Source organism: Periplaneta americana, chromosome 2 (assembly GCF_040183065.1).
Source record: "Periplaneta americana isolate PAMFEO1 chromosome 2, P.americana_PAMFEO1_priV1, whole genome shotgun sequence".
Lineage (NCBI taxonomy): Eukaryota > Metazoa > Arthropoda > Insecta > Blattodea > Blattidae > Periplaneta > Periplaneta americana.
The window spans coordinates 23,465,551-23,489,946 of NC_091118.1; the positions used below are offsets into that span (position 1 = coordinate 23,465,551).

General features: G+C 38.4%; 1 protein-coding gene across 3 annotated transcripts in view; it reads left to right on the forward strand.

The window, feature by feature from the left end:
• The window catches only part of LOC138716233 (golgin subfamily A member 6-like protein 22), a 30,730-nt gene extending 7,114 nt beyond the window's left edge, over positions 1-23,616 (forward strand). For all 3 annotated transcript variants that reach the window (XM_069849081.1, XM_069849098.1, XM_069849090.1), the window contains exons 2-30: positions 3,253-3,526; positions 4,312-4,380; positions 4,499-4,573; positions 5,313-5,387; positions 5,615-5,689; positions 5,864-5,938; positions 6,113-6,187; positions 6,363-6,437; positions 6,665-6,739; positions 7,545-7,625; positions 7,856-7,930; positions 8,163-8,237; positions 8,466-8,540; positions 9,982-10,047; positions 10,288-10,362; positions 10,489-10,524; positions 11,879-11,950; positions 12,179-12,253; positions 12,486-12,557; positions 12,777-12,851; positions 13,088-13,162; positions 13,396-13,491; positions 13,727-13,801; positions 14,034-14,105; positions 14,354-14,425; positions 14,656-14,730; positions 14,965-15,039; positions 18,782-18,856; positions 22,421-23,616. In XM_069849081.1, coding sequence (XP_069705182.1) covers positions 3,254-3,526; positions 4,312-4,380; positions 4,499-4,573; positions 5,313-5,387; positions 5,615-5,689; positions 5,864-5,938; positions 6,113-6,187; positions 6,363-6,437; positions 6,665-6,739; positions 7,545-7,625; positions 7,856-7,930; positions 8,163-8,237; positions 8,466-8,540; positions 9,982-10,047; positions 10,288-10,362; positions 10,489-10,524; positions 11,879-11,950; positions 12,179-12,253; positions 12,486-12,557; positions 12,777-12,851; positions 13,088-13,162; positions 13,396-13,491; positions 13,727-13,801; positions 14,034-14,105; positions 14,354-14,425; positions 14,656-14,730; positions 14,965-15,039; positions 18,782-18,856; positions 22,421-22,951 — 2,790 coding nt within the window. In that variant the 5' untranslated portion in view covers position 3,253 and the 3' untranslated portion in view covers positions 22,952-23,616. The remainder of the gene's footprint in view (positions 1-3,252; positions 3,527-4,311; positions 4,381-4,498; positions 4,574-5,312; positions 5,388-5,614; positions 5,690-5,863; positions 5,939-6,112; positions 6,188-6,362; positions 6,438-6,664; positions 6,740-7,544; positions 7,626-7,855; positions 7,931-8,162; positions 8,238-8,465; positions 8,541-9,981; positions 10,048-10,287; positions 10,363-10,488; positions 10,525-11,878; positions 11,951-12,178; positions 12,254-12,485; positions 12,558-12,776; positions 12,852-13,087; positions 13,163-13,395; positions 13,492-13,726; positions 13,802-14,033; positions 14,106-14,353; positions 14,426-14,655; positions 14,731-14,964; positions 15,040-18,781; positions 18,857-22,420) is intronic.
• The last annotated feature ends 780 nt before the right edge of the window (positions 23,617-24,396 follow it).

A 24,396-nucleotide genomic window follows, 5' to 3' on the forward strand; every position in this document is an offset into this window, starting at 1 on the left:
AAACGCACTGTAATTCAGCAAATAATTGAGCGGCAAATAACGTCTTCGTGTGCTTTCTGCGAACGCCAACGAAAGAGCCAAAATGGCGGGCGATTATATTAAGTATTTATCGAGTCTTAAGAAATGAATAACGTCTTCATAAGCGAATCACAAGACGCACACGTTTAAATGTAGCCGAACTGCAACGCGATTGGCTGCCGGAAATTAGAGCGACGGGACTATAGTATATGATCGTCTGCCTGTTGGCGTGTATAATTAAGCACAGGGCTTTCATTTCATAACTTCCCAGTCTAAATATCTAATTATTTAAATTGAATTCAATTTAAACAAAAAGCACGTCAATTTAGATATTGAGGGGGAAGTCTGAAAGCAGGCTTAATTGCATTTTAGATTTCACCCCCACCACCTCCACTTCAAATATCACCCCTATGTTTTTATACTTAAATATGAAAGAGCATTCAATTGTTTATACACTTCATTCATTTATTTTCGCATCTTTTGTTTTCTATCGTCGCCTGGCAACCTGGATTATTGTTGTTGATTAGAGCTGAAGAGAATAAAGTTACAAAAACTTATTGAGCATTTCATGTATAATAGTTGTGTTTGTGTATTAAATTTTAAAATGGTGTATACCCTTCAAGAGAGAACATAAATCATCCTTATTGATTAAATTTAGGAAATTACACAAAATAAGCTGTGTTTTCATCCTACAATCAACTGATAATAACAAAAAATACAAGTTGCCAGGCGACGATAGAAAACAAAAGATGCGAAAACGAATGAAGTATATAAACAATTGAATGCTCTTTCATATTTAAGTATAAAAGTATAGGGGTGCCACTTGAAATTTCAAAGTAGGGTGGCTGGAGGTGGGGGGTGAAATCTAAAATGCAATTAATCCTGGTTTCAGACTTCCCCCTCAATATATAAATTGACGTATTTTTTCGTGTAAATTGAATTCAATTTAAATAATTAGTTATTTAGACTAGGAAGTTTTGAAATGAAAGCCCTGTATAGTGTTCTGTCGATATAGGAGAAACCCAATGTTTACCTACTTAAATATAACACGCAGAGCAAGTCTCTGCAATCCTAAAACATTATAAGGGAAGGGGTATTTAAGAGTTGTTAATTCATTATAATAAGTTAATCTGATACAACCTTAATACAAATTAGTTTTATTTCCTAGATTATATCTATAAAATACAATAATAAATAAATAAGTAGGCCTAAATAAAATAAATAAATACCTTAAACTCTCCAGAAATATCCTTAATATTTGCGGCGTTTAATAATATTTACTTTGTCAGAAATACTCAGACGTGAACGTGTTTGTGACATGATGCCTTATCGGTATTAGGGGGCTTGGATTCTAGTCATAACAATAGACCACGTTGTACAGTTTCGCTACTTTCTTTAGACTCAAACGCATTCTACTAAATAGGCGGAGTAGTGTACTTTTGGGGATCGTGTGTGGTGGTGACATTCTTCCTAGGGTCCAGGGGAAAAACCTGTTAAGTCCAAAATTATCAATTTTTTTGTTTTGAATGCCATGTATCAAGCAGTAGAGATTTTTGTGGTTTAATTGTACAGAGTAAAAACTTGATTAAGCCAAAAATATTTCAACAATGATACCTCAGAGACAATAGAATGTAATGGACCTTGAAACTTTTAACTTGCTCTCCTGTAAAAACAGTAAAATGTGACTGAGCAGGTTCTTCCCCTGGACCCTTATGTTCTGTATCCTGTAATTTAGTTGCAAATATTTTATGCATTAAATTTTTGTCTAATGTTTTCATTTCTTTTGTTATCAAAAAAAGCGTGTATCCAGCAAAGGGTCGGAGGGTGTTCCGATATATTATACATTATAAAATCTTTAATTTTAATAATACAACCCCCCTAACATAAAATTAATTATTACCATATCGCTGTTCCGAAGGAACAAGTGCAACAAAGAATGCTTTTCAAGAGAAGCAAAAAACAGAATCTTATTTGACGAAAGAGTAATGGAAAAGAGAAAAATTCTCTCCGGCACCGGGCTTTGAACCCGGGTTTTCAGCTCTACGTGCTGATGCTTTATCCACTAAGCCACACCGGATGCCCATCCGGCGTCGGACAGAATCGTCTCAGATTAAGTTCCAACTGTTGGGTTCCCTCTAGTGGCCGCCCTCTGCACTACGTCATAGATGTCTATGAACGTAGGACTGAAGTCCACACATGTGCTGAGGTGCACTCGTTATGAGTGACTAGTTGGCCGGGATCCGACGGAATAAGCGCCGTCTTAAATCACGAAGTGATTTACGCATATCATATATATTATTTTAATGTACCGAAGTACATATGATATTTCCATGCAGATATTCTGCGTCATCATACGTTGAAAGAGTAATGGAACGGATTAATACATGTATTAATAAATAATAAATATTTGAAAAAAATATTACAACAATCGAAATAAAGCAAAACACAATGTGGGTCAAAAGTCACTTTCCCCAATATTCGTTCTTAGGTTTCATATTTGTACTTACAATAACATAATTTGAATAAACGAGTAACTGGTGTAATGAGTAGTCAACTGTTTTTCCGATGCCATGTCTTGTTATTATTGTTTTGTTTTATTGTATTGGGTTGCGTCTCTATGCAGTAACTGCTAGTTTCTTGCAATGAATCGAAAATTAACCACAGGAAAACGTGACCCGACACCATGTGATTTTCGCTGTAGGATATCTTAAAAAATGATGTTTTTGCTCAGAAACCACAGGATCTGCATCATTTGCGATAGATGATCGAATAGTCATTCGTGAAAATGGATGAAAATCGTGAGTTATGTTCTGCTGTATGTAAATCAGTGACTAAACGTTGTGAATTGTGTATCGAGAAATAAGGCTTCAATTTTGAACAAAATCTGTAAAGGAATATATAGTCAAATATAAATGGAATGTAAATGTAAGGAAGTATTTGGGAAGAGCGACTTTTATCCCGCCTGTATTATAATTTTTGATTGCTTTTAAATTGTATTTGTCAGGGATGTTTTTATTTTAATATTCACTCCAATTTTGCAATTGCGTCATTGTTCTGGAACAGCAATATGTAAAAATGTTGACCTGACAATTTAGAACTATCTAATTTTTCTGAAAAGCGAATTTTTAAAATATATTAACCCTGTTATTGCGTCCAGTTTCTAGATAAAGATTAGGTACAGTATTTGAGAAATGGAATGTGATTCTAGAGCAGGATCTCTTCTCATGTCTGCAGAATGGCGACATCTTATTCCACTCCTGAAGATCTGAAGCTTGTCAGGGCACTAATGGGGCAGGTGCAGCAACTCTTTGAGGAAGTAAAGAACCTCAAGGACAGTTTGGATGCTGTTTCTCTATGCTTAAAGGCAGCACAGCAGGAGGACGAAGAAGTAGAAGAGGAAAATGCGTCTGAGGCGCTGAGAATGGTGAATGAGTGTCTGAAAACCAAATACAAGGAATTAGATGAGAAACGAGAAGAGCTAGAGAAGATAAAACAAAAATTAGAAAAAGTAAGAGACTTTTTGCCATAGTTACAATAATATATTTAGATTTGTTCGTGATCGACAGTTATTTGTTTTTTTTTATTGTTGAACTCTCTTCCTCTACCAGCTCTTAGTACTTTCTGGTTGAGCGTATAAATGGCTCAACTTTTCAGCAATGCTTTTGCCCACCAGCAATCCTGATATATTGTATTTTTATTTCAAGATTGGTTAATTAATAACCTAGCACACTCGCAATCATACTTGCATTCATACAAATTTGTTGACTCTGGACGCCCAGGAATCTTTTCTTCTTTAAGGAAAACTTCACGAGAATCGAACCCAGCAATCGAACTTGGGACCTCCAGATCTGGAAGCTACCATGCTGACCACCAAACCACAGAGGAAATCTTTTTAATGCTTGTGGTCTGATGTGTCACATTGCTATTTTCATAAGTAATGTCACTAATTTTCTTGTTATTTCGTTGAAACTTGCAATTTTTTGTGCTGGACAACCATAAGAATGAAATCTAAAATTGGGTATTAGGTTTTAAAAAATGTAAATGGGGGCCATTTGTAACTAAATTATAAAAATTATATAAAAAAGATTTTTTAGATATATGTAAAGTGTTTTTTTTTTACCATTAGATTTACAAGACAATTTGCTACAAAATGGCTTCACTTGATGATTTTTAATGTTCTTTGCAGACAGACCTAGTGTACCGGTACCTTATATCCTTATATATGTATTAAAGTGACTTATGTGAACAACCAATAATATCTATTAAATTCCTGACTTTTATTTTCTGTTACAGAGTAAAGAAGAAGACCTGATAAACCTCAGAGAACTAGAGGCGGATATCCAGTTACTACAACACCAGGAAGTAAGTGATGATCCATTGCCGTGGTTACAACTATGAGAAAGATTTTGTTTCCTTGATTGAAACTCATATTTCTATTCAAAGCATTACTAAACTTCCCGACTTTTGTTTCCCATTACAGAGTAAAGAAGAAGATCTGATAAACTTCAGAGAAGAACTAGAGACAGAGAGTCAATTACTGCACCACCAGGAAGAAGTAAGTAATGAACTGTTGTTATGGTTACAGTTACGGGAAAGATTTCGAGGTTTCATATAATCCTAGCATAATATTCTTTATTGCTTAACTTCCTCTGAACGACTATCTTTTCTCTTAGGGTACGTACACATTGGAGCGACGATAAACGATAAAAGAAGCACCGATGCTATATCAGAGAAAATTGAACCATGCATTGTCATTGAGGTGTGCATATTGGAGTAACTATAAAAGCGAAGATACACGATAAAAGTGACGAAAAAGAAAAGTTCCATTTTCTTCGCTCTTGTCGTTCATATGATCTCTGATTAAGATAATATTACTCTGTATAATGACGGGTGGTTATCAATATATCCGAATATTTATCGACTTATTATTATTTCGGCATATTAAATTAGTTATTGTAGATATTGGAAAATTGATCAGTTGCGTATTTATTCGTGATACATTATGTGATCACAAGAACCAGTCACAGCACAATGAATTTATACTACCTTTGGGATGAGAAACGGGTTCACTTTTGTACGTATTTAAGTTATATTAAACTTGAACCTAGCAGCTGATATTTCCTATATATCTTCTTTCATTAAGTGGATGTATAGACTATCTTCTACTGATAAATCAAAATGTTTGCTTCCTCGTTGCTCCGATATGAACACCTGATTCTTTGATAATACCAAAACGTCGCTAGGTCATTTCTTTTATCGTTTATCGTTGCTCCAACGTGTACCTACCCTTACAGAGTAAGGAGCAAGATCTGGTAAGCCTCAGAGAAGAACTAGACACAGAGAACCAGTTACTGCTTAAGCAGGACGAAGTAAGTGATGAACTGTTGCCATAGTTACAGTTATGGGAAGGATTTCGAGGTTTCATATAATCGTTGCATAATATTCTTTGTAAGGTGTTCTTGAACTCACTTCAAGTGCGTCTCAAATTCCACTATGACCACCATAACTTTAAATTTTCCTTACCTTCATTGAACTTAATGCTTCTATTCAATCCATTGCTTAACTTCCTCTGAACGACTAACGTTTTCTATTCCAGAGTAAGGAGCAAGATCTGGTAAACGTCAGAGAAGAACTAGAGGCAGAGAACCAGTTACTGCTTAAGCAGGAAGAAGTAAGTAATGAACTGTTGCCATAGTTACACTTATGAGAAAGATTTTGAGGTTTCGTATAATCACTGAGTAATTCTGTGTGAGGTATTCTTGAACTCTGTTCTAATGCATTGTCAAAAAAAAAAACATCACCATAACCATCATAGCTTTAAATTCTCCTTCCCTTTCTATTCCAGAGTAAGGAGCAAGATCTGGTAAACGTCAGAGAAGAACTAGAGGCAGAGAACCAGTTACTGCTTAAGCAGGAAGAAGTAAGTAATGAACTGTTGCCATAGTTACACTTATGAGAAAGATTTTGAGGTTTCGTATAATCACTGAGTAATTCTGTGTGAGGTATTCTTGAACTCTGTTCTAATGCATTGTCAAAAAAAAAAACATCACCATAACCATCATAGCTTTAAATTCTCCTTCCCTTTCTATTCCAGAGTAAGGAGCAAGATCTGGTAAACGTCAGAGAAGAACTAGAGGCAGAGAACCAGTTACTGCTTAAGCAGGAAGAAGTAAGTAATGAACTGTTGCCATAGTTACACTTATGAGAAAGATTTTGAGGTTTCGTATAATCACTGAGTAATTCTGTGTGAGGTATTCTTGAACTCTGTTCTAATGCATTGTCAAAAAAAAAAAACATCACCATAACCATCATAGCTTTAAATTCTCCTTCCCTTTCTATTCCAGAGTAAGGAGCAAGATCTGGTAAACGTCAGAGAAGAACTAGAGGCAGAGAACCAGTTACTGCTTAAGCAGGAAGAAGTAAGTGATGAACTGTTGCCATAGTTACAGTTATGAGAAAGATTTTCAGGTTTCGTATAATCGCTGAGTAATTCTGTGTGAGGTATTCTTGAACCCTGTTCTAATGCATCGTCAAAAAAACATCACCATAACCATCATAGCTTTAAATTCTCCTTCCCTTCCTTCATTGAACCTTATGCTGCTTGTCAAACCATTACTACTTTGAATGCTTTCATTTTCTTTTACAGAGTAAGGAGGAAGAGCCTATGAGTCACAGAGAAGATGTGGAGATAGAGAGCAAGTTACTGCACCAGCAGAAAGCAGTAAGTGGCAAACATTTACCATGGTCACAGTTAAAAAAAGAATTTCGAGATTTCATATAATCGTCGCATAATTATTCTGTGTGATATACTTAGGCTTATTTGAAGGTTTCGTAAGTCTGTTTTTATTCGGTTGAGAAGCTTTTATCATCCAGTCTGCTGTCAAAAAATCTGAAAGTTAGAATTTATAAAACAGTTATATTACCGGTTGTTCTTTATGGTTGTGAAATTTGGACTCTCACTTTGAGAGAGGAACATAAGTTAAGGGTGTTTGAGAATAAGGTGCTTAGGAAAATATTTGGAGCTAAGAGGGATGAAGTTGCAGAAGAATGGAGAAAGTTACACAACACAACTGCACGCATTGTATTCTTCACCTGACATAATTAGGAACATTGAATCCAGACGTTTGAGATGGGCAGGGCATGTAGCACGTATGGGGGAATCCAGAAATGCATATAGAATGTTAGTTGGGAGGCCGGAGGGAAAAAAACCTTTAGGGAGGCCGAGACGCAGATGGGAAAATAATAAAATGGATTTGAGGGAGGTGGGATATGATGATAGAGACTGGATTAATCTTGCTCAGGATAGGGACCTATGGCGGGCTTATGTGAGGGCGGCAATGAACCTCCAGGTTCCTTAAAAGCCAGTAAGTAAGATGTACTTGAACTCGCTTCAAATGCATTGTCTTAAACATCACGAACACTATAATTTTAAATTTTCCCTCGTTTCCGTAATTGAACCTTATACTTCTAGTCAAAACATTATGTAAATGAATTTCCTCTGAACGACGTTCGTTTTTTTATTACAGAATAAGGATGAAGAGCTGGCTAATGTCAAAGAAGAATTAGAGGCAGAAAACAATTTACTGCACCAGCAGGAAGAAATACCGGTAAGTGATGAACTGTTGCCTAGGATACAGTTACGAGAATGATTTTGAAGTTACATAATATATAATCATTGCATAATTATTCTATGTGTGACATCAACTCCAACTCGTCCTGAACTTCAAAGCAATCATAGCTTTAAATTTTCCCTTGCTTGCTTTATTGAACTTTTTGTTTGTGCTGAAACTGTTACTTAACTGATCATTATGTGGACGAATTTCGTTTTCTCTTACAGAATAAGGATAAAGAGCTTGCTAACATCAGAGAAGAATTAGAGGCAGAGAGCGAGTTACTGTGCCAGCAGGAAGAAGTAAGTGATTAACTGTTGCCATGAATACAATTATAGGAATGATTTTGAAATCCGTAATATAATGAATGCTTATTCTGTGTGTGGCATACTTGAACTCCAACTGCATCGTCTTTAACTTCACAATAACAACAGTAGTTTTAAATTTTCCCTCGTATCTTTCATTGAATCTTGTTTCTGCACAAACCATTACTTAACTGATCTTCTTGTGGACGAATTTCGTTTTCTCTTACAGATTAAGGCTGAAGAGCTGGCTATCATCAGAGAAGAATTAGAGGCAGAGAGTGAGTTACCGTGCCAGCAGGAAGAAGTAAGTGATGAACTGTCGCCATGAATAAAGTTGATCTTGAAATTCTATTATATAATCATTGCTTATTCTGTGCGTGGCATACTTACGTCACTCAAATACATCTCTTAAACTTCATCATAATAACAAACATAGCTTTAAATTTTACTTCGTTTCCTTCCTTGAACCCTTTGCTTCTGCTCAAACCATTACTTAACTGATCTTGTAGACGAATTTCGTTTTCTCTTGCAGAGTAAGAATGAAGAGCTGGCTAACATCAGACAAGCATTGGAGGCAGTGAGTGAGTTACTGAGCCAGCAGGAAGAAGTAAGTTACGAACTGTTGCCATAGTTACAGCCACTTCAAAGAATCTCTTAAATTTTACTAGAATCACCATGGCTTTAAATTTTTTCCTCGTTTACTTCATTGAACTTTATGTTTCTATTCAAAGCATTATTTTACTTCCTTTGAGAAACTTTTGTTTTCCATTACAGATTATGCAGGAAGAGCTCGTAAACCTCAGAGAACAAATGGAGGAAGAAAGCCAGTTACTTTGCAAGCAGGAAGAAGTAAGTTATGAACTGTTGCCATAGTTACAGTACGAAAGGAATTTGGAGGCTTGATACAGTCGTTACATAATTGTGTGTGTGTGGCATATTTAAACCCACTTCAAAAAATATCTTTAAATTTCACTAGAATCACCATAGCTTTAAATTTTTCCTCGTTTACTTCATTGAACGTTATGTTTCTATTCAAAGCATTATTTTGCTTCCTTTGAAAAACTTTTGTTTTCTATTACAGATTAAGGAGGAAGAGCTGGTGAACCTCAGAGAAGAAATAGAGGAAGAAAACCAGTTATTTCGCAAGCAGGAAGAAGTAAGTTATGAACTGTTGCCATAGTTACAGTACGAAAGGAATTTGAAGGCTTGATACAGTCGTTGCATAATTTTGTGTGTGTGTGTGTGTGCGTGTGCGTGTGCGCGTGCGCGTGCGCGTGCGCGTGCGTGTGGCATATTTAAACCCACTTCAAAAAATCTCTTTAAATTTCACTAGAATCACCATAGCTTTAAATTTTTCCTCGTTTACTTCATTGAACGTTATGTTTCTATTCAAAGCATTATTTTGCTTCCTTTGAAAAACTTTTGTTTTCTATTACAGATTAAGGAGGAAGAGCTGGTAAATCTCAGAGAAGAAATAGGGGAAGAAAGACAGTTACTTCGCAAGCAGGAAGAAGTAAGTTATGAACTGTTGCCATTGTTACAGCTACGAAAGGAATTTGAAGGCTTGATATAATCGTTGTATAATTTTGTGTGTAACATACTTAAACCCACTTCAAAAAATCTCTTAAATTTCACTAGAATCACCATAGCTTTAAATTTTTCCTCGTTTACTTATCTGAACATTATGTTTCTATTCGAAGCATTATTTTACTTCCTTTGAGAAACTTTTTGTTTTCTATTACAGATAAAGGAGGAAGAGCTGGTAAATCTCAGAGAAGAAATAGAGGAAGAAGGCCAGTTACTTCGCAAGCAGGAAGAAGTAAGTTATGAACTGTTGCCATAGTTACAGTACGAAAGGAATTTGGAGGCTTGATATAGTCGTTACATAATTGTGTGTGGCATACTTGAATCGATTTCAAAAAGATCTCTTAAATTTCACTAGAATCACCGTAGCTTTAAATTTTTTCCTCATTTACTTCATTGAAGGTTATTTTTCTATTCAAAGCATTATTTTACTTCCTTTGGGAAACTTTTGTTCTCTATTGCAGATTAAGCAGGAAGAGCTGGTAAACCTCAGAGAAGAAGTAGAGGAAGAAAACCAGTTACTTCGCAAGGTAGGAGTAAGTTATGAACTGTTGCCATAGTTACAGTTACAAAAGGAATTTGGAGGCTTGATACAATCGTTGCATAATTGTGTGTGTGACATATTTAAACCCACTTCAAAAAATCTCTTAAATTTCACTAGACTCACCATAGCTTTAAATTTTCCCTCGTTTACTTCATTGAATGTTATGCTTCTATTCAAAGCATTATTTTACTTCCTTTGAAAGAAAGACTTCTGTTTTCTCTTACAGATTAAGGAGGAAGAGCTGGTAAACCTCAGAGAAGAAGTAGAGGAAGAAAGCCAGTTACTTCGTAAGCAGGAAGGAGTAAGTGATGAATTGTTACCGTGGGTACAGTTACGAGAGGAATTTTTGAGGTTCATACATGAACCTCATGCTTCTATTCAAAGCATTACTTAACTTCCTCTGAACGAGTTTTGTTTTCTATTACAGGGTAACATGCAGTGGCGTATACTCCATAAAGTTATGGTAAGCATTGATTACTCTTAAATACAAAGGAAGTAAATCGAAAATAATTATACGTAGGTCTAATATAAAGTCTACAAAAAAATTGTTTGAAAACGTAATGTTTTATTCATATTTTGTTTCGTGTTGAAATGTTGGATTCAAACTGTCATACCATGATCAGTTCCTCTCTTGTCTACCCTGCACCCGGATTCTCCAGCAGCAAAAATAACGTGATTGTTAAGATTTTCCGGATTATTCGACTTGGTCCCGCACATAGGATGTTTTCTGGTCGAGAGTTTTATTTTTAATTGATTTATTTTACAATGCTTTATCAAGTGCAATAGTTATATAGCGTTTGATTGAAATGAAGGTGATAATGCCAATGAGATGAGTCCAGGATCCAGTACCGAAAGTTATCCAGCATTTTCTCTTAATGGGTTGAGGGAAAACCCCAGTAAAACCTCAACCAGGTAACTTGTCCCAACCAGGATTTGGACCCAGACCCGCTCATTTCACAGTCAAACATGCTAACCGTTACTTCACAGTGGTGGATTTGATCGAGAGTTTACAGTACTGGTATTGTGTTTAAGCGATATTTATACAGTGAAGATTCAAGTTCTGTGCATTTTCTATGGATGTTTAGTGTATCTCAGTATTGTATTGCATTTTGTTGTTATTTTCGATGTTTTTATTATTCTGTGTGTAAGTTTAAATTTGACAGAGACCTCAGAAAGTACTATATGGTTAAGTGTGGAACCAGCATTTCAAGGTAAGCAATTCCGTATGCCTTGTGTACTAGTTGGCAGTTACCAGTAGTGTTGTGAACTTGAAGATGGAAGGAACTGCAGGCCGGCAGAAGCCATGAGGGTGGTAGAGGTGATTGCATATCGTACAGTTTGATTGGCAAGGCATTTTCCTCGCGTACATTCGAAGAGAAATGACAGATTTTGAAATGAGTAAGCCCAAACCAGACATGCATATAAGTACCACTGTGAAATTGTGTATTACACTTTTCAACCTGCAGGTGCTTGGCCATACACGAACACCATTTTGGCTTGTTCCTGGAATGAATACCGGACCATTTCGAAAATAATGAATAGTTGACTGTTTGCATGCTTCAAAATTTATATTGTTTGTCTTTCCAAACCGAACTGTTGCCATGATTACATTTCAGAGAAGGAATTCGGGGTTTCATATGATAGTTCCATAATTATTCCGTGTGTGGAATACTTGAACTCACTTCAAATGCATAATTTTAAACGTCACCAACAAGCACCATAGCTTAAAATTTTCCTGCCTCAATTGAATCTTGTGGTACTAGTCAAACCTTTACTTAACTGAACTTCCTCTGAACGACATTACTTCTTCATTACAGAGTAAGGAACAGCTGGCAAACCTCATAGAAGAGTTAGGTGCCAAGAGTCAGATATTGCAACACCAGGAAGAAGTAAGTGATGAACTCTTGTCATGGATGCAGTTACGAGAAGGATTTTGAGATTTCATATAATCCTTGCATAATTCTGTGTGAGGCAATCTTGAACTCCAAATGCATTGGCGTAACATCACTATAACCATCATAAAATAAAATTTTTCCTCGTTTTCTTCATTGAACCTTATGCTTCTATTCAAACTTTAACTTAACTTCCTCTGAACGACTGTTGATTGTCTATTACAGAGTAAGGAGGAAGAGCTAACAAACCTCGAACAAGAACTAGAGGGAGAGAGCCAGTTACTACACCACCAGGAAGCAGTGAGTAATGAATTGTTATTATGGTTGCAGTTACATGAGGGATTTCGAGGCTTCATATAATCGTTGCATAATTCTGTGTGAAGTATTCTTGAACTCCAAATGCATCTTCCTAAAAAAATCACCATAATCACCATAGATTACAATTTTCTCTTGTTTCCTTCAGTGAACCTTATGCTTATACTTAAACCACCATTTAACTGAACTTCATCTGAAATTATGTTTCCTATTACAGAATGAGGAAGAACTGGCAAACCTCAGAGAAGAACTAGAGGCACAGAGCCAGTTACTGCGCCAGCAAGAAGCAGTAAGTGATGAATTCTTGTTATGGTTGCAGTTATGGGAAGGATTTCGAGATTTTCAAATAATAATCATTCCGTAATTATGTATGTGGCATTCTTGAACTCGCTTCAGATGCATCGTCTTATACATCATAGATTAAAATCTTCCCGTTTCCTTCATTGATCCTCAAGCTTCTAATCAAACTATCACTTAACTTTCTCTGAACTTCTGTTTTCTATTATAGAGTAAGGAGGAAGAGCTGGCAAACCTCAGACAGGAACTAGAGGCACAGATCCAGTTACTGCGCCAGCAAGAAGCAGTAAGTGATAAGCTGTTGTTATGGTTATGAGAAGGATTTCGAGATTTTTATACAATCATTGCATAATTGTTCCATGTGTGACATATGTGAACCCACGTCAAATGCATAGTCTTAAACATCACCATAAACAACATAGATTAAACATTTTCTTTCGTTTTTCTGCATTGAAGGTTATGTTTCTATTCAAACTTTCACTTAAATGAACTTGTGCTGAACTACTTTGTTTTCTATTACAGGGTAAGGAGCAAGAGCTGGCATACCTTAGAGAAAAACTAGAGGCAGAGAAGCAGTTAGTGCGCCAGCGTGAAAAAGTAAGTGATAAACTGTTGCCGTGGTTACAATTATGAGAAGAATTTTGAGGTTTCATATAATCGTAGCATAATTCTGCGTGAGGCATTCCTGAAATTCAAATTTATTGTCATAACATCACTACAGGTATAACCACCATAAATTAAATTTTTTTCTTATTTCTTTCATTGAACCTTATGCTTCTATTCAAACTATCACTTGACTTCCTCTGAATGACTTTTGTTTTCTATTACAGAGTAAGGAGCAAAAGCTAGCAAAACTCAGACAAGAAATGGCAAACCTCGAAGGAAAACTAGACGCAATGAACTACTTACTGCACCAGCAGGAACAAGTAAGTGATGAACTATTGTTATGGTTACAGTTGCGAGAGAAATTTCGAGGTGTGAAACAATCGTTTCATAATTCTGTGTGAGACATTTCTGAACTTCATGTGCATCGTCATAACATCATTATAACTGCCAAAAATAAAAAAAAATTTCCCTGAGTCCTCCATTGAAGCTTAATGCTTCCATTCGAACTGTCACTTACCTGAACTCCCTCTGAACAATTTTTGTTTTCTTTTACAGAGTAAGGAAGAAAATCTGGCAAATCTCAGACAAGAACTAGAGGCACAGATTCAGTTACTGCACCAGCAGGAAGCAGTAAGTGATACACTGTTGTCATGGTTATAGTTACGAGAAGGAATTCAAGGTTTTGATTTAGTTGTTGCATAATTATTCTGTGTGTGGCATACGTGAACTCACTTCAAATACATTGTTTTCACATCACCAAAACATAGATTAAAATTTTTCCTCGTTTTGCTGCATAGAACCTTACGCTTCTATTCAAACTATCACTTAACTTCCTCTGAACGACTTCTGTTTTCTATTATAGATGAAGGAAGAGCTTGCAAATCTCAGAGAAAAACTAGAGGCACAGAACCAGTTATTACGTCAGCAGGAAGCAGTAAGTGATGAGCTGATGTTATTGTTACAGTTAACAGAGGATTTTCGAGGTTTCAAATAATCTCAAAAATCTGTGTGAGGCATTCCTGAACTTCAAATGCATTGTCATAACATCACTATAACCACAATAAATTAACATTTTTTCTCGTTTCTTTCATTGAACCTTAATGCCTCTATTCAAACTATCTTGATGCTTCTATTCAAACTGTCACCTAACTTCCTTTGAACGACATCTGTTTTTTATTATAGAGTAAGGAAAAGCTTGCAAATCTCAGAGAGAAATTAGAGGCAGAGAACCAGTTACTGCGGCAGCAAGAAGCAGTAAGTGATGATCTGTTGCTATTGGTATGAGCAAGATTTCGAGGTTTCAAATAATCTTTGTATAATCTGTTTTGGCATTATTTAACTCACTTGTGATGCGTTGTCGTACACATCACCACAATGATCATTGCTATAAGTTTTCTCTAGTTTTCTTGATCAAACTTTACGCTTCTATTCAAACCATCACTTAGCTGAACTTGCTTTGAAAAGACTTTGATTTTCTATTACAGAGGAAGGAGGAAGAACTGACAAACCTCAGAGAGGAACTAGAGGCACAGAGCCAGTTACTGCTCCAGCAGGAAAAAGTAAGTGATGAACTGTTGTTATGGTTAAAGTTACAACAAGGATTTCGAGGTTTTGATATGATCATTACATGATTATTCTGTGTGTGGCATTCTTGAACTTCAAATGCAGTGTGTGAAACATTACCATAATCACCATAGATTAAAATTTTCACTCTTTTTTAATTGAACCTAATGTGTGTCTAATCAAACTATCACTTAACTGAACTTCTTCTGATCGATTTTTTTCTATTGCAGAATAAGAAGGAAAAACTGGCAAATCTCAGACAGATACTTGAGGCACAGAAGCAGTTATTGCGTGAGCAGGAAGTGGTAAGTGATGCAGTTTTGTAATGGTTACAGTTAAGGGTATGATTTCGAAGTTTTAATATAATCGTTACATAATTCTCAAACTATTTCAACTGCATCGTCTTAAACAGCACCATTAACCACTGAAGATGGGTTGTGACTGTTATTTGTCTATGGTTGCGACAGCGTTTCGGGTAATTTGAAAGATTCAATGGAAAGGTATGATATCAAATTCACTTAAATAATCCCCAGAATTAACCCACCATACGTTCTTTATGGGTTAAATGAGGGGATAGCTAAGTGATATTAAGCCGAGGTGTGTGACAAGGTTAGTGGGTTAGTCGATGGGATTATTTAAGTGAAATAATGTCATTCCTTTCCATCGTATCTTTAAAAGTACCCAATTTCGAACTCTGACAGCTCTGGAAATATAGCTGTAATAGATAATAGTGATTTTTGTGTTTGGATGATTCTTGGAGATTGCTAATGTTGTAATGCCCTATCATTCATTAAAGATGATGGCAGGCAATGCATGCGCCACATTCGAAGGGTGATGTCATCATCAGTCGTAATGTAGAAGTTGCTTGTTGCTGCAAGTCCCAGCTTGTCTGGGTTCTTCAAGTATTCATTTCGTGATCATTTTACAAAATTAAGGAATACAGACCTAACTGTTCTTTGCAAGGGGAATGTATATCGGAACAAATCCGAAATGAATCCGAATATTATAATCAGAAGGCATAGTGCAGCCCATAATATGGCTGCAAAACGGTATTTGTCGAATACAGGGGGGAGAGCCATTAATCCTTCCCATTGAAGGCTTTAAAGAGCCAACCTGGACAAATACCCAATGTCCCATCCCTACCTTCCCGTGGTGCAGCTGTTAGTAAGCATAATTTTACGAGCTGAACTAAAGGGAGGGGCTACTCATCAATTAGCAGTGATCAGCTTGATGAGTTAATGACTGAATTTGGTATAATTTTCCTCTATTCAATACCTAATTCTCTCTTTACCCTTTCCTATCCAGTCCTCTGACTGAACTCTTACTTTCTTCGACCCTGACAATATTATAGCACTTGAGGCCTAGGGGTTCATTTCACTTTCCTTCCTACTTTTCTGTTCCTAGTGCTGACCTGCTATGGCACTAAAATCGTCCTCCAGTGGCTTAAGGAGGGAAAGCTGGTGATCAACAAGATCTGCCAGCTAGGTCCAGTGGACCCGTCGACCAACAGCAGGTGTGGTCCTCCAGACATTCTGGGGGTTGTGTGTGAATGAAGTAGCCACCAAAACGTTAAAATATGGTGTTCACTTAAATCGGCTACAACTTGCCATTTTCATGTCCATTGTGCAACTCAGATCAAGAAATGGATTCAAAACATCTCAAAATCTGTGCGTCAGTGGCAAACCATGACAATATCTTTGAAAAATATTGGAGTGCAAGAGGTCAAATGACTTCATTGTCAAATGCCTGGCATTCGAAAACAACAACAGCCCATAATGTACCGAACACAAATTTTCGTTTTCTGAGACAAACCAATAATTCTAACTGGTGACAGTGAAGTGTTCAATCTTCTCATTCACATATTCCGTAACATTCGATCATTTGAAATTTTATAGAAATCAATAATGAGTGTTCAATTGTTAAATTGTTCTAAATTAATTGTGTTTAGCAATATGGAGTGTACTGTATATATATATATATATATATATATATATATATATATTTTTTGGTAGGTTATTTTACGACACTTTATCAACAGCTTAGGTTATTTAGCACCTGAATGAGATGAAGGTGATAATGCTGGTGAAATGAGTCAGGGGTCCAGCACCGATAGTTACCCAGCATTTGCTCGTATTGGGTTGAGGGAAAACCCCGGAAAAAACCTCAACCAGGTAACTTGCCCCGACTGGGAATCGAACCTGGGCCACCTGGTTTCGCGGCCAGACGTGCTAACCGTTACTCCACAGGTGTGGACGAGTGTACTGTATAAATTAAATATAGCAATATAATTAATTATAGCAATATATTTAATCAAAATATTTCAATGTTTTGCATCTCGAACCCAACAGTTGTTTATGTTCATCACTCCTCTGTGAATTGCTCTACCGCCCCCATGTCTTGTATAAACGATAGTGATTAGCCCAGCGACTGTACTAAAAACAAAACACCCTCTGACCTGTCTTATCTGCGATTTGTCCCAAGAATGTTGACGAAATGATTCATTCGTGGAAGAATATAGCCGATAGCGAGTGCATATACATAGCTTCAGTATCAAAGAGTTATCCTTGTTCACCTTTAGAGAGGGACGGTAATTGTAATTAGATTAAAAATATATTCATTTATAGTGTTCTATCCAAGGCAGGTCTTTCACTGCAAACCCAGCATTCTCCAATCTTTCGTATTTTCCGCCTTCCTCTTTGTCTCCGCATATGATCGATATATCTTAACGTCGCCTGTCATCTATCTTCTTCTGCCCTGAACTCTTCTCCCGTTCACCATTCCTTCCTGTGCATCCTTCAGTAGGCAGTTTCTTCTCAGCTAGTAACCCAACCAATTCCTTTTTCTCTTCCTGATCAGTTTCAGCATCATTCTTTCTTCACCCACTCCTTCCAACACAGCTTCATTTCTTATTCTGTCTGTCCACTTCACATGCTCCATTTTTCTCCATATCCTAATTTCAAATGCTCTAGTCGCTTTTCTTCAGTTCTTCTTAATGTCCTTGTTTCTGCCTCATACAATTCCACACAAAGCACTTCACTAATCTCTTTCTTAGTTCTTTTTCCAGAGGCCTGCAGAAGATTCTCCTTTTTCTATTAAAAGCAAAAGCTTCATCTGCCATTGCTATCCTTCTCTTGACTTCCTGGCAGCAGCTCATGTTACCGCTTATTCTACGCCCTAAGTATTTGAAGCTATCACTTGCTCTACTGGCTCATTTAGAATTTGCAAGTTTACCGTCTTTACTTTTCTTCTTATGACCATGGTCTTCGTCTTGTTGGCATTTATTTTCATTCCATACTGCTCACAGCTGTCATTTAGCTCCAGTAACATATCTCTTAGGATCATCTTCTCTTCCGCTAACAACGCCATATCATAAGCAAATCTTGTGCACTTTAGTCTTCTTCCTCCTACCATCACTCCTCCCATGTTCTGAAAACAGTTTTTCGCTAAAACCTCCAAGTAGATATTGAACAGGGTTGGTGATAAAGGGCATCCTTGTCGTACTTCTCTCCCTATTTCACTTCCTTCAGACATTTCTTCTATCCTGTCTTTGACTCGTTGTTTCATACAAAGGTTACTGTACAGCCTCCTCCTCTTTCCAATCCATACCAATTTTCTTTAGAATTCCCATCAGTTTGTTGCAAGTCACTGTGTCTAAAGCCTTTTCTAGGTTCACAAATATTACATACACTTTATTCTTCTCTAGGTATCTTTCGCCGATTGTTTATAGCAGTGAAAAATATATTTTCCTATAGTTAATGTTCTGACTTGCAGTTGTCTGGACTCTGGAACTGTCATAATTGTACATCAATTGACCATTTCTCGGAGCTGTGATTTTCGAACTATAATCAATTGAAACCAGTGACAAACCTATCACAGCAACAGAATCACAGGTCTTAAAAATCACTATTAACCAACATAAATTTAAATTTCCGATCGTTGTCTCAACTGAACTTTATGCTTTAAATTTTCCTTTGTTTCCCTCATCGAACCTTATGCTTCCATTCAAACTATCACTTTACTGAACTTGTCTTTTGTCCTCTATTACAGAGTAAGGAGGTAGAACTGGCAGATCTCAGAGAAGAACTGGAGGCAAGGGATCTTTCACGACTCCAGCAGGAAGCAGTAAGTGATGAAGTGTTACCTTGGTTACAGTTACGAGGATGACTTTTAGGATTTATATAATGCTGTATGTGGTATATTTGAACTCATATTTTAGCTGCGTCGTCACCACTACCACCAGAAGTGTACCTTCTCCAATTTCTTTTCGTGAATGTAGAACAATACAGCCACATATTCAGGTGTAAATTACACTGGAAAACAGCCATTTTGCATCTGGTGTGTGATGCATCAATACATATCAGTTTTTGGTTGTAGAATCCAAACGGCTTTCGGAATTGCTGTATCACGTAAGGATTTTGAGTTATTTTAAATGTTATATGGATTTTAAAATATTTTTACATTGTTAATGTTGTCATTGTTTTCAGCAATAGTGTATAATAAATCAGAATTAGGATGGTTATAACCTGTATTTGGATGTAATATATGGTGGAAGAAGTTTTCAAAAGAATCACTATATGGCAGATGTATTTAGTTGTGCAAAAAATGTACTGGCTTTGCCTGTAGAGACAGCTGTGTGTGTGTGTGTTTCCTGCGTCATATCAGGTCTGTATGTGTTACAAGAGGCAGCTGCAGCTGCAGCTGTGTAGGTCCTGTGTGATATCGGGTCTGTTTGTGTTACAGGAAGCAGCTGCAGTTATATGGGTCCTGTGAAATATCGAGTCTGTTTGTGTTACAAGAGGCAGCTGCAGCTGTGTAGGTCCTGTGTGATATCGGGTCTGTTTGTGTTACAGGAAGCAGCTGCAGCTGTGTGGGTCCTGTGTGATATCGGGTGTGTTTGTGTTACAGGAAGTAGCTGCAGCAATATGGGTCCTGTGAGATATCAGGTCTGTGTTACAGGAAGTAGCTGCAGCTATATGGGTCCTGTGAGATATCGGGTCTGTTTGTGTTACAGGAAGCAGCTGCAGCTGTGTGGGTCCTGTGTGATATCGGGTGTGTTTGTGTTACAGGTAGTAGCTGCAGCAATATGGGTCCTGTGAGATATCAGGTCTGTGTTACAGGAAGTAGCCGCAGCTATATGGGTCCTGTGAGATATCGGGTCTGTTTGTGTTACAGGAAGCAGCTGCAGCTGTGTGGGTCCTGTGAGATATCAGGTCTGTGTTACAGGAAGCAGCTGCAGCTATATGGGTCCTGTGAGATATCGGGTCTGTTTGTGTTACAGGAAGCAGCTGCAGCTGTGTGGGTCCTGTGAGATATCGGGTCTGTTTGTGTTACAGGAAGCAGCTGCAGCTGTGATGGTCCTGTGGGATATCGGGTCTGTTTGTGTTACAGGAAGCAGCTGCAGCTATGTGGGTCCTGTGAGATATCGGGTCTGTTTGTGTTACAGGAAGCAGCTGCAGCTGTGTGGGTCCTGTGTGATATCGGGTCTGTTTGTGTTACAGGAAGCAGCTGCAGCAATATGGGTCCTGTGAGATATCAGGTCTGTGTTACAGGAAGTAGCTGCAGCTATATGGGTCCTGTGAGATATCGGGTCTGTTTGTGTTACAGGAAGCAGCTGCAGCTGTGTGGGTCCTGTGTGATATCGGGTGTGTTTGTGTTATAGGAAGTAGCTGCAGCAATATGGGTCCTGTGAGATATCAGGTCTGTGTTACAGGAAGTAGCTGCAGCTATATGGGTCCTGTGAGATATCGGGTCTGTTTGTGTTACAGGAAGCAGCTGCAGCTGTGTGGGTCCTGTGAGATATCAGGTCTGTGTTACAGGAAGCAGCTGCAGCTATATGGGTCCTGTGAGATATCGGGTCTGTTTGTGTTACAGGAAGCAGCTGCAGCTGTGTGGGTCCTGTGAGATATCGGGTCTGTTTGTGTTACAGGAAGCAGCTGCAGCTTTGATGGTCCTGTGGGATATCGGGTCTGTTTGTGTTACAGGAAGCAGCTGCAGCTGTGTGGGTCCTGTGAGATATCGGGTCTGTTTGTGTTACAGGAAGCAGCTGCAGCTGTGTGGGTCCTGTGTGATATCGGGTCTGTTTGTGTTACAGGAAGCAGCTGCAGCTGTGTAGGTCCTGTGTGATATCGAGTCTGTTTGTGTTACAGGAAGCAGCTGCAGCTGTGTGGGTCCTGTGAGATATCGGGTCTGTTTGTGTTACAGGAAGCAGCTGCAGCCGTGTGGGTCCTGTGTGATATTGGGTCTGTTTGTGTTACAGGAAGCAGCTGCAGCTGTGTGGGTCCTGTGAGATATCGGGTCTGTTTGTGTTACAGGAAGCAGCTGCAGCTGTGATGGTCCTGTGGGATATCGGGTCTGTTTGTGTTACAGGAAGCAGCTGCAGCTGTGTGGGTCCTGTGAGATATCGGGTCTGTTTGTGTTACAGGAAGCAGCTGCAGCTGTGATGGTCCTGTGGGATATCGGGTCTGTTTGTGTTACAGGAAGCAGCTGCAGCTGTGTGGGTCCTGTGAGATATCGGGTCTGTTTGTGTTACAGGAAGCAGCTGCAGCTGTGTGGGTCCTGTGTGATATCGGGTCTGTTTGTGTTACAGGAAGCAGCTGCAGCTGTGTAGGTCCTGTGTGATATCGAGTCTGTTTGTGTTACAGGAAGCAGCTGCAGCTGTGTGGGTCCTGTGAGATATCGGGTCTGTTTGTGTTACAGGAAGCAGCTGCAGCTGTGTGGGTCCTGTGTGATATTGGGTCTGTTTGTGTTACAGGAAGCAGCTGCAGCTGTGTGGGTCCTGTGAGATATCGGGTCTGTTTGTGTTACAGGAAGCAGCTGCAGCTGTGATGGTCCTGTGGGATATCGGGTCTGTTTGTGTTACAGGAAGCAGCTGCAGCTGTGTGGGTCCTGTGAGATATCGGGTCTGTTTGTGTTACAGGAAGCAGCTGCAGCTGTGATGGTCCTGTGGGATATCGGGTCTGTTTGTGTTACAGGAAGCAGCTGCAGCTGTGTGGGTCCTGTGAGATATCGGGTCTCTTTGTGTTACAGAAAGCAGCTGCAGCTGTGTGGGTCCTGTGAGATATCGGGTCTGTTTGTGTTACAGGAAGTAGCTGCAGCTGTGTGGGTCCTGTGTGATATCAGGTCTGTTTGTGTTACAGGAACCAGCTGCAGCTGTGTGGGTCCTGTGAGATATCGGGTCTGTTTGTGTTACAGGAAGCAGCTGCAGCTGTGATGGTCCTGTGGGATATCGGGTCTGTTTGTGTTACAGGAAGCAGCTGCAGCTGTGTGGGTCCTGTGAGATATCGGGTCTCTTTGTGTTACAGAAAGCAGCTGCAGCTGTGTGGGTCCTGTGAGATATCGGGTCTGTTTGTGTTACAGGAAGCAGCTGCAGCTGTGTGGGTCCTGTGTGATATCAGGTCTGTTTGTGTTACAGGAAGCAGCTGCAGCTGTGTGGGTCCTGTGGGATATCGGGTCTGTTTGTGTTACAGGAAGCAGCTGCAGCTGTGTGGGTCCTGTGAGATATCGGGTCTCTTTGTGTTACAGAAAGCAGCTGCAGCTGTGTGGGTCCTGTGAGATATCGGGTCTGTTTGTGTTACAGGAAGCAGCTGCAGCTGTGTGGGTCCTGTGTGATATCAGGTCTGTTTGTGTTACAGGAACCAGCTGCAGCTGTGTGGGTCCTGTGAGATATCGGGTCTGTTTGTGTTACAGGAAGCAGCTGCAGCTGTGCGTGTCCTGCAGGATATGGGGTCTGTCTTGGAGAAGGCAGACAATATTGGGAGGACTCTGCTGCACCGGGCAGCAGACCGGGGTGACACGCATACAGTGCAGGTCCTCCTGAAAGCAGGCAGCACTGTGAATGTCGCGGACCCTGCTGGCTTCACACCCTTGTGGTTTGCAGCAGGGCGAGGCCACCTGGACGCATGCAGGTTGCTGCTTGCTGCTGGGGCAAAGCCGAACATGAAAGCAGGATCAGGCTGGACTCCACTGCATGTTGCTGCATTGCACGGGCACCGTGAAGTGTGTCACCTGCTGCTGTGTGCTGGGGCGCAGCCCAATGAGTGTGATGCAAGCCAGAGTACTCCACTGCACCGTGCAGCATGGAGGGGCCATGCCGCTGTGGTGGAGCTGCTGTTGCAGCATGGCGCTGACCAAGGGGCAAAGGAACGTGCTGGGCGGACAGCCCTGGATGTGGCGCGTCAGTTCAAGCACACTGAAGTGATGGTCATTCTGAAATCCTGAGTCAGCAGCTGAGCAGGCACAGTGCTGCCATCATAACAGCAATATCACTATTACTATCATTATCCTTTTATATTCTTATTATCCTGTTATATTATCATTATCCTCTTATATTATTATCAGTATCCTTTTATATTATTATTATCCTCTTATATTATTATCAATATCCTTTTATATTATCATTATCCTCTTATATTATTATCAATATCCTTTTATATTATTATTATTATCCTCTTATATTATTATCAATATCCTTTTATATTATCATTATCCTCTTATATTATTATTAATATCCTTTTATATTATTATTATTCTCTTATATTATTATCAATATCCTTTTATATTATTATTATTCTCTTATATTATTATCAATATCCTTTTATATTATCATTATCCTCTTATATTATTATCAATGTCCTTTTATATTATTAGTATCCTCTTATATTATTATCAATATCCTTTTCTATTATCATTATCCTCTTATATTATTATCAATATCCTTTTATATTATCATTATCCTCTTATATTATTATCAATATCCTTTTATATTATCATTATCCTCTTATATTATTATCAATATCCTTTTATATTATCATTACCCTCTTATATTATTATCAATATCCTTTTATATTATCATTACCCTCTTATATTATTATCAATATCCTTTTATATTATTATTATCTTTTTATAAATGTGTTATTAATATTTGAATAAATAGTAATAACTAAGAATGTTTTGTTTTTATCATTGTTCTCGCTGAACATCAAAATACTCACTAAACTGCTTTCAGAATAAGAAGGCATAACTTGGAGTCCAGGTATGGTATCCTTACTGCAGCCGTGGCGAGAACGTGACTCGCTGGACATTGTGGCTCGCAGTGATAGCTGTGCATTTCGTTTGCTTCTAACCTGCGCCAACCCTCACCCTCTCACTCAATGGAGTCAAACTCCGTTCCATTTGTATTTGTCTCTGACCTGCGAGTGGCATATGTCTCTCTCGAAACCATGTACGAAAGTTCCAAGTAGGATCGGAGGACGCATTTTTTGCTGTCAATATGATGAGAATATTAAATGTATGATTTGTTCCCAAGTATTGTGAGGAAAACTGTTGTATAACATAAAACGGCATTATACTACTTATTACTGATGAAACATTAAAAGGTTAAGTGTTACTATCATCATCATTATCATCATCACCATCATCGTCATCACCACCACCACCATCATCATCATCATCATCATCATCATCTCCTCATCTCTGTACGTCGACCCTTTTTCAGCAGATGTACCAATAATGTGGTTAGCTCTTCAATTTGAACTCGCTGATTTACTATGTGATGTCAAATGAAAGCTAGATGTAAGGACTTGACAAATGTTGAACTTTCAAATCTTTGCCTACAAATAAATATCCGAAGCTTTGTTCTTTCGCTTGCTCTGTTGAAGCCATGT